This window comes from Hibiscus syriacus, unplaced genomic scaffold (assembly GCF_006381635.1).
Source record: "Hibiscus syriacus cultivar Baekdansim isolate YM2019G1 unplaced genomic scaffold, ASM638163v2 tig00110050_pilon, whole genome shotgun sequence".
Taxonomy (NCBI): domain Eukaryota; kingdom Viridiplantae; phylum Streptophyta; class Magnoliopsida; order Malvales; family Malvaceae; genus Hibiscus; species Hibiscus syriacus.
Window position 1 is genome coordinate 586280 of NW_024062576.1, and position 11246 is coordinate 597525.

The 11246-nt window shown below is 29.8% G+C and overlaps 1 protein-coding gene across 1 annotated transcript; it reads right to left on the minus strand.

Moving 5' to 3' along the window:
- Positions 1-7957: 7957 nt before the first annotated feature.
- LOC120214043 lies at positions 7958-9771 on the minus strand. The gene is made up of 3 exons (XM_039212041.1): positions 9527-9771; positions 9350-9410; positions 7958-9248 (listed from the first exon to the last, which is right to left on the minus strand). Exons 1-3 carry the CDS (start codon positions 9599-9601, stop codon positions 8335-8337), a joined length of 1050 nt encoding a protein of 349 aa, XP_039067972.1. The 5' UTR covers positions 9602-9771; the 3' UTR covers positions 7958-8334.
- Positions 9772-11246: the final 1475 nt, after the last annotated feature.

The following is an 11246-nucleotide window of genomic DNA, read 5'->3' on the forward strand; positions in this document are numbered from 1 at the left end:
TTAATGAGTATAATAAAACAATAAAATCTTTATTTAAACATTTCAGAGAAAATACTTAATACAAAATTTTATTTAACTTTCATAAAAATAAAATAGACTTTAAGGCACTGTTCAATACAAAATCAATTTACATTTCATAAAAAATGTCATATACAATTATACACTTTTAAATCCATATCAATTTGTTTAATTAGCCCAACATATATCAATGAGAAATCAAGGTATGTGAGTGCATTGAGGTTGTGCAATATAATTGCAGTCACCACTGCTCATATAATTTGCACTGAAGTGCCACATAGATTTGTCTCAAAGGAACGCGTAGAATTTGTCCCGAAGGACCACGTAGAATTTGTCCCGAAGGACCACGTAGAATTTATCCCGAAGGATTGCGTATAAACCTCGACTCTTGGCATGCCAACTATACCTCTAATTCTCATACATATACTTTGGGCTTTAATCATTTAATTAAATTTTCATTTCTTTATTCAAAGTGTCTTTTATACACATAGAACACATTCCCTTAGCACTTATTCACATAAACATTTTCACGTAGGATATTTTCACATATAAGATATTCACCTATAACATACACTCATGTCATTTCACATAACATTACTCACTTATCATTTGTTCACATAAAACATAATCACGTAAATCATATACTTATATTATTTCACATAGAATATATATACTCATAGAAATGAACTCATAACAGTGCTTTTAAAATACAATTTAGCTAAAACCAGAGCATAGTACAAATCATTTTGTTCAAAACATTTTATTCAAAAGTATTTGAGGTTGGCTCATCGCAAGCCATCCTCTAATCATGTATAAAATAAGTAAGTAGCACTCACATTTGCCTCACTTAAGCCCTAAGCACCTCATTTTCACTTTCACTCTATCTTTATACATCACTTCATTCAACACTTGCTTTCAATCGAATCTAGACGTTAAAATGACCATTATGAATATCAGAGCTCAAATAATTGTTAACCAAATCAGCATTTGCATAACTAAATAAAACATCTAATTCAAAATTTCAGACTGAATAGTGTCGATGCTTTACACCCAATATCGATACTTTCCTTCTATGGTATCGATACCTACCTTAGTATCGATACCCAATTTGCATTATGAAATTCCTCTTTTTTCCTTATAGTATCGATACCTCTCTTCTAGGGTACCTACTTCAGTATTAATATCATTATAGCATTCTGGAATTTCATCTTCAATAACAGTATTGATACCTTACACTTGGTATCGATACCTCCACATCAGTATGGATACTATTTCAATCATTATTGATATTGTTTATCCGATTCATACCATTTCCTTCAAATTAACCTTATAGTATCGGTACTGTTCTTCCAGTACCGATACCTTTACCCATATTTTCCTTAACTCATTTCGAATTTTACCCAAAATTCACCTAAATATCATATCTTTAACTCCATTCAAACCCTTAAACTCATTAACACTTATCCCAATTAACTTAAATCCATTAATCTTCTTTTTAACATCCAAATTCCCCATAGAATACTTAAAACTAAAAATCATACTAAATCTTCAACCTTGTTTTTAATCCTTTCTAACACTTCAAATTCCTTATTCATACTTTTGACAAGTCAAATATGCCTTTAAAATCCAATAACTACTCAAATTTCATTAATTTCTTTAAAAACCCATTTTACTAATTTATCTTCAACTAATCAATCTCATAGTTTGTAGTCACCTTTAAGCTTTCTTAAGCTTCTATACCACCCAAAGAATCAAGACTAAATCAAAATTTAAGGATACAATCAACTTTAAAATATCTCACCTTATCTATGGAGCTTCACGGTAGAGACGAATAAGAAAATATGAAGAGAATTCTAGGCCTTTCTTTTTCATTTCCTTCATTTCCTCACATGCTTAAATATATTTTAAAATGAATTTTAAATTCATTTCATGTCAAAATACCATTTTTCCCTTCCATCCTTCCATCCTTGATAATTAATCATAAACAAAAATTCACAAATAAATCGTTGAACTTTTCAATTTATTTTAATTTAACCACTAAATTTTAAATCCTTAAATTTTAGTCACTAACCCGATGTTTGCGATGTTACATTAGATGCTAGAAATTTAATTAAGTTGTTTGAAACTTGAATTGAAGCTAAAAGGCAAAGGACTATTTGGAATAAAATGGAAAGTTGAGATGAATTCTAAAAGAATTCATAAATGGTAGTTAAAATGGAAAGTTGAAAAATATTATGTAAAGTTTGGGTGAATTTGGATAAAAAGGGATTTATTGGTCAATTTGAAGTATTAAGGTCAATATTGATGACGTGATATGAAATTTGTATCGAATGAACATCGAAAAGTTTTTTTTAGGATTTTATTTTTTTGTGCCTATGTTAGTAAGAATCTAACATATGGCTGGAAATGTATATGTTTTGTAAATGGTGTTCATTTAAATTATGATTAAAATCAAGATCGAGTAATGTTAAAGCTAAGGAGAAGCTTAAGGGTGTAATGTGAAGTGCTAGGAAGGTTTACAATCTAAGGACACCAGGTGAGTGCATATTTAATTCACATTTATGTTATCAAGCAAACATTGGCTTGCGATGAGCCAATGACAGAATTAATATGGTAACAAGTAACTTCTAACTATTATGTGAATTGTGATTCATACATATATGTTCAGTTAATATGCTAATAAAATTAGTGAATAAGCTGAAAATATAAGTTAGTGAAGTCTGCCCAGATTTGTGTTATGAATAGTAAGTTTAGAAAATCATCATATATTATACAGAAATTAATAGATGGTAATTTTTATAGTGTTGGATTCTGTTGAGTTAATCGATCGACGGAATCGGCCAAGAGGGGGGTGAATTGGCAATTAAAAATTTCGTGGAAGCTTTTGCAGAAAAATTGAAAGTAATTGCACAGCGATTTACAGTGGTTCGACTTTCTCAAACAAAGTCTACGTCCACTACCTTAGCTATCCACACTAAGGATTTTCCAACAAATTCACTAATTTGTTCTTTCTTTTGAGGCCAAAGAGATAACCTTACAAAATCCCTCAAGAGTATACCCCAACTCTTGAGAACACTCTTTTTCCCAAAGAGAAGATTACAAATTTGCAAACTTACAAGAAAACCTCACAAGGTAAGATGTTTGCACAATTCTAGAACAAGAAAAGAACACTCAAAGATAATTAAAAATGAGCACAAATGGTGTTCTTGAAAGCAAAATGAATATTGAAAGGAAAATTGGCTTGATTTGCACAAACTTGGTGTTTGATGCTTTCTCTCTTGTTTCTCTATGATTTCTTGTTGATCAAGGGCTTCAGAACTTGTTTAAATACACCTTGAATCTCTTCTGAACGTTGGGGATGATTAGTGGAGATCATATAGTCGTTTTAGTGTGAAAACAATTAATAAAACAATTTGGAGCGTGGGGGGAATCGGTACCCCCTATGGGGAATCGGTTCCCTAAGTGTAAAATTCAAATATTTTGACCGTTGAACAGGGGGGAATCGGTACCCCCTATGGGGGAATCGGTTCCCTCCGAGCATTCTGGAAATCTCGGAGCCAAACCATTCAGGGGGGAATCGGTACCCCCTTGGGGGGAATCGGTTCCCTCTAAGCAATCTGGAATTTTTAGCTTTGAAATGGTTCGAAATACTTTGAAAGATTATTTTGAAATTGTTTTAAGATTAAAACTTAATTTTACACTTAAGTAAGGATTAAAAATGATTTTTGAAATATTTTGAGTAATGTTTTGATATTCGAATAATTATATCGAATATACTTAGAAAATCATTTTGGAAAATCTTAAAATTCATTTAACTTAATTTGTTATATCGAAATATCAAAATGTTTTCAACAGATTCGTATTTCAATCTAAACGAATACTGATTTTGATAAGTATACAAAAAATATGAATTTTTAATTGAGGATAGGTCAGAAAGCAGGGCAGCAGATTCTGCTCAAAATAGCTTCTGTAGGTCAACTTCGAAAATTCACTATAAATTGTATAAGATGAAATAGAAAAAATGTCTTATATAGTTAGATTCATATTTTAGTATAATTTCTATTTGTATAAACGGAATAATTTTTAAGTGTGTAGATTAATATAAAATAATATTTCTTTTCAAGTAGTGCATATTGCCAGCATATAAAACTTGTCATAAATTATGTTTTCATGTTACTTCTATATTATAGGTTATTATAAATTCTTGAAATACGTCAAATTTATTAAAATTGATATGATAGTTATGATATTTATTACATGATGAATATGATGTTTATATGTTAAAGAAATATAATTGACGATAATTATGATATATAAATGTTATGTGGAAATGAAATGTTTAGGGTATGAACTGCCCATTATGTTATGATATGAAGAGTTGGATATGTTGATATATTGATATCTTCGATAATTAAATAATATATAATAATTAATGGAAAAGCCCATTGTATGTTGTATTGAGAGTCATAGGTACACTTGACAAGCCAGGAAGTTGAGTAAAGTTCAAGTTAAGTTAAGTTAAGTTATTGTACATTCGTGTACATTGTGTATGGCACCGTTGGTGCATATGATATGATTTGCACTTGAAGTGCATCTTATGTTGATGATTTGGCACTGAAGTACTTAGTGCGTACATTATGTATGACTCACGTACCTTGCATTCTCATAAATATGCATTGGGCTATGAATTTGAAAATAAGCTATGAGTATTAAGTTATGAATATGGAAATAGGTTCTGATTTAGAAAATAAATTCTGAAATGTGAAAGTACTTATTATGAATATGAAATATGAAAATGAATATGTGAATGAATATGAAAGTTGAAAATGAGAATAAAATAAGAAAGTTCTGAAAAGTATTTGAATGGAATAAAATATGACATGGTTGTTATGTTTATTATTAATTTTCATGGTTTTGACAAAATCATGAGATGATGATTTTTAGGTCTATGATGAGGAAAGATGACTTGAATAAATCGGTTTGGATATTTAATAATTTTATTTGAATTTAAGTTTAATGTTTTGAATTGTTATGATATTTTAAGTTTAAGTTTTATATAAAGAAATATAATGTTATGATGTTGTTAAGTTGCTTAATATTTTATGTTACCTTAGTTTGTTTATAATGTATCACTAAGTGAATACTTAACGTGTGATGATTCACGCGTAGGTAAAGAAGGGCAAGCGAAGTAAGGAGTCGAGTTGACATCAATCAACAAAGAACAACTACATGTATCAGTAATGACATCCTACTAGATGACATGTATACAAATAAGAAATGTCTAAGATATATTATTAGGGTTATAAATATGAATCTAAGTTTTATATTTTAGATAAAAATTATATTTTACGAGAACAAAGAAATATTTTAAAATTATGCAATTTTTAAGCAATATTGTTTACTATTGAACTACTAAACTTCTACCTAAAATTAAGCTTGATTTATATGATAACTATTATTTTATGATTTTACACGATTAATAGAATAATTGTAAAGTTAATAATGAAATATTTTATAATGAAACAAAATTTTAAGCATTTATGATCGTTGAATGTTTGTAAAGTTGATGTAACATCTTTAACTCGTATTTTGAAACATATATGAATTATGAATGTTACAATCCTCGTTTCGTTTCACTTTCTTTTTTGTTTATTCAAAGCAGACAAAGATATTTTATGTGACTTTCGCGATCATAAACGAAAGTTGGATATCAAATTACACTCAGACAATTTTATATTCTCTCAAAACTTGAGATATTTCTTCACTTCTTTTGTTTTGTTTTGTTTTGTTTTGTTTTGTTAAGGATGAGGTTAATTGGATAATTGCACTGCTAACAAATTTCCTTTCTTCCTTTCTACTAAATAGGGTATCTGAAAATGATTAAAACGAAAGACGGTGCGACGGAGAAGAAGAGTAACGAAGAAAACGATGGATCCTTATGGGAGAGATTCTTACCGCGAATAGTTCTCACTTCTCAAAGTGCTTTTAATTGAAGCCGATGATTCAACTCGTCAGATTATCACCACTTTTATTCGTAAATGCAATTACTTAGGTTTCTTCTTTACCTTCCCTTTCTTCATTTTGTTAAATCGTTATGATTCTATTTATCTAGATAAGCCAATGAAGTAGAATTGTTTAAAGGACCGACCTCATAATATTGATCTTATTTTGCTAAAAAAACGTCGTTGTAGACCTGTTTTGCTATAGTGTAAATGAGTTCATAAATAAGTCAGTGATCGATCTTGTTCGTGTGCATAAACGATAATATGTTTCTATTCGTGTTTATTAGCTTATTAAATGAACATAAAAATTTTGTTTATACTTATTTATTTAATTTAATAAACGAACATAAAGCATATTCAATGAAAATCTTTACAAAGAGTTTTGAGAGTTTATTTCTGGTAAAATGTTAAAAAAATCTTTTTAATATTTAATTAATAATCGTTTTAGTTTATATATATTTTTAAAATAATTTAACTCGGTAATTTATTTTAGAATAATTAAGTTAATGAGTAAATAGAAACCGCAAGCAAATCAAATGAGGAGACCGCCCTTAACCAGTTGAAAAGCTGATGATCTTGTTATTTTTTTTGCAAGATATAATGTATGAAAAGATAACTTTTTACCATCGGAATAGTTTTATGAAGAAAATTTTAGCATTTGAGAACGATTTGATTAATAATTATAAAAAAAACGACAAATCCTTAAATAATGAATAATCTCAAGTATCATCGTTTTCCTATATATATATATTTTTTTCATAATATATCCCTAATCAGACCTCGTATATATATATATTTATGCGTATTTATATCCTTAAATATATAATTTTTGTAAATTATTTTCAATAAATTATGTTAAATACGATTTCAACATGTGTATTTATATCCTTAAATTATGTTAAATATCCCTAATCCTAAGATGAAAATTGCTACCCATGCGATCTCGACGAAAATTATAACATTATATGATTAGAAAGATGACAAAGATTACGTCAGCGACAGTGATCGTGACCGACAAGAGCGATGACAATGGGTTAAAGTTAATGATTTTAGATTTTTAGAGATTTGTATTTTTTTTTTTTTGTAATTGAAGAGAAAATAATTAATAAAATATGACATGTGTTAATTAACAAAAAAAATGAAGAAAAATTAATGTTTTTCTATAAACATAATATTTTAATTTTAAAAAAATCAAAATTGGCAATGTATCCATATTCGACACATTAGAGTCGAGATATGAACAATATGGAAACATACTTATATCTGAAACTCATGCCTAACTCCACAACAATTGGCAATGTAGGTCTTAGGATCCGGTTGAGCACATTTAAAGCACTAGGTCTTTCAAAGAGAACAGCTATGAACCTAACAAAATCATCCAGCTCTGGCATGCTAAGATCAACAATTTGCTCAAACATTAATACAATGATATACGTACAAATTGGTGAAACTATAAGATGCCTTAACTGACAAAGTACACCATCAACATGCACTTTGATCCTCCTTATAAGTGATGAACTTCTGAACCATCTAACTAACTATCGAAAGAGACAGAGTCCTATACATCATTCTAATTAGAACTTTTATGCAAAATTGACAGAAAGGCTAGTTACCAATTACCCTTCGAGAAGAAAAAAGAAATTTAAAAAATGAAAAAATAGTATAAAGGACAAATAGCATGCACAAATCACCAAAAGCACAGCCAGATTATGCAAATGACATGAAACGTTGAGAAATAGAGATACATACACCTCCCCTAGTGCACTTGCAACAGCTTTTCTAAGATAAAATATAAACCTGAACAAGTCTCATCCCAAAGTAAAAACAACACACATCTGAGGTATAGAAAGAAGTTAAAGCAGTCCTATTAATGCCCGTAAACACCACATGAATGCATTTAAGGAAATTTTTTTGAAGAACTTTAGGAGTAATATAACTACCAACAAAACAGAATACTCATATTTACTAGATATTAAAAGCATAATCAAATGAAATTCAGAACTTCAATATAGAAGTTTGGATACACTGTGAGGCACATAATTTATTATGATACTCTTTATGTATTGAATTTCTATACCACCTTATCTATTCACATGCCAAGATGAGTACTCTACATCAACTCATGCACCAAACAGATAAGAACCAAACTCAAAGAAACATAGCTCAAGTCCCGGCTGCCAAAAGAGATAATGCTATTATACTCACAACTAAATCTACGGAACCCAGAGTCTACTACTAACAAAACACACAATAAAGTGGGAGCAAAGAAAAGAGTAATCCAACATACATAATTCATGAAAAACAGAGACTGCTTCTAAGACCTTGCAACCATGCTACAAGAACGAGCCAACATCCTAAATGTCAGACTGCCTCCTTGAACACTAGCTTCAGCCTCCACAGGATCACGCTCATATGGCTTCCTGCAACCAGGACAACGTCCATCTTCCTCAAGAATTCTCTTGTGGCAGAAGAGACAGAGCCGGAAACCACACGAACAGGGCATAAAACTTGAGTCCGTTAGATCCAAATCCTCATAGCATATTGGACATGATGATGGCACTGAAATTGCACTGCTTCGCACCCATGGTACCCTTCCTTGACCAAAACGCCAGTCAGTAGCTGGAAAACTCCGTTGCTTTGACAAATTAGGAAGAGTATGCGGACGATAAGTATCATCTGCCCTCCATGCCCTGGTACTCCCTTCTGCCCTCTGCACCATTCTTGGACACTCAGGTTTGGAGCCTCTCAAATCTGATCCTTCCCCTTCCGAGCCAAACTGGGGATTTGGCTCATGTCCAGGGGTCGATCCTAAACAAAGGTTTTCATTGTTATTCTCGCTGGGATCCGTTTCCTGCTTGTCATCATCCGCAGCCAATGCATCAGCAACGGCCTCCCAATCATCCAAGCACCCATCGTCGCCTTCTTCTTCTTCCGTGACATTACCGGAACAGCATCCGCCACTACTCGTGCTGCTACCGCTGCTGCTATTGGCGAAGCTTGTCCCAGAATCCATTCCCCCCAGCAGGCCGCTGCTCGTGTGGCTATTCAGAGGTGAAGACTCAGAATCACTCTCGTGTTGAACAGATACATTTTCTCCCTCTCCGTTAGCCTCAGCAGCTCTCCTCATCTCAAAATTCTCCAAGGAACGGTCTCTTTCACCCGGCGGGGTTCGCTTCGAATCCACATCCTTGGTCCCCTCCTTGCAACAAACCTTGTTCTTCACCGCACCTACTCAAAATAAAAATTGAATAATAATAACAATAACAACCATAAAAAAAAACCCCAATTCAAAAAGGAAACAAAGAAAGGACTAATATCAATTAACATACTTTGAGAAAGCCATTGCTCTCGGCGAGCATCGAGTTTGCACTGCTTCAATTTTGCAGACCTCTGAAAAATCCACAACCAAAACATTTAAAAAATCAGTTAAAATAAAACAAAATAAATGAAATTTAAAAAAATCGAAAATGAAAATAAAAAAAGAAAAGCATAAACAAAGTCTCTACTCTCTTCTTCCTGGAGATATCTTTGCAGTTAGATGCTGAAAGAGGAGAAGCGTTGCTGATCGAATCAGATTCCATAGCTTCCGATGAAAAAAAAACAAGGACAGATTTTTCTGAAAACAATTGGGTGATTAAGAACCCTAATTTTCTTCTCTCTCTCTCTCTCTCTCTCTCTTTTTATCTTCTATTTTGTTCAAGTTCGTTTGGCTTTAATTTTGGGAGAGAAAAAAATAAATAAATAAGGATAACGGAAACTCCTTAGCTTCGCTCCTGCGTTAAAAGGCCCAAGCCTCTCATTTTCATTTTTTTTTAAAAAAATTATAAATGAATAAATATCCTATTTTTAATACTCCTATATTTATGAACAAGATATTTTGCAATCACTTAATTTCGAAAAATATTTTTGAGAAAAAAAAAAGTAATTTATTGGATAAACTACATAAGTAGTTCTTGAACTTTCAGAGTATTTATATTTTGCTCACCAAATTTTTTAAACTTGCAATGAAATCATTAAATTTTTAATTCATGTTTATTGTAATCATTGTCGTGATTAGGAATGAACACGAAACTCACGCTCGATAGATTTTGACTAGATTCGATCTTATAGAGTCAAGTTTTTTTTTTGGGTAAGAATTTGGATTTAAGTTGAGTTCTTTAAGAATAAGGTTGAGTTTGGATATAGGGTTAAAAGTCTTCTACTTGGCCCAAGATAATAATATAAAAGTCTTCTCTATATGTGTGTGTGGATCAGTGGTTTTCTAGTTCTGGAGCTTAAATGAGTTGTTTAGCTCGATCTCTAATGATTTTGACTAAAACCAGTAATAATTCTCAGACTATAGCATGTATTTAATTGTTTTAGTAATTGGTGTCTGGTTTAATAGGTGTGAAATCATAACAGATGTCATGTCGGGATGGATATATATATGTCAAATTGAGTCGTTACATAGGATATGTTTGTTTTCCTATAATTGGTTTTTCGAAAAATATTTTTCGAAAAATGTTTTCCTAATTTTCTAGTGTTTGGTTGGCGAAAAACAAATGATCAATGTAATTCATTTTTCTAGTTAACTGAATTTCCTTTGCATTTTAAAAAAATGACTTATTATCTGATTTTCCGTAAGTCATTTACGAACTTTTCACTTCAAAGTAGAAACACTCAAAACATTATTATTTTATATATTTAATATTAATATATTATTTTAGTATCATTTTAATAAAAATATTAATTATTAAATTATATTTATTGATAATTTTAATAATATAATATTATATTTTATTATTTTAATCATATTGTTATAATATGTAATATTATAAATTTATTTTAATAATATATAATAAATTATTAATAAAATTAATATTACTTATTAATTTTATAAAAATAATATTATTGAATTGTTAAATATTTAATATATTCCTTAAAATATATATATTCTTATTTTGATATTTTAATAATATTATTTAATAAATAATTAATATAGTTAATAATATATTATTCTTTTTTAATAAATAATCAATATAATTTATAATAATTTTATTTTAAGAAAATATGATAATCATTATATTTTTAATTATAAAATTATAGATATAATATTTTAATAATAATATTGACATAAATAATATTTAATAAATTATATTAATATTTTAAAATTATTATTATTTGTTAATAAATAATATTATTTATTGTATTTGATGTTTATAATTAGGAATTTTTAAAAATTTATCA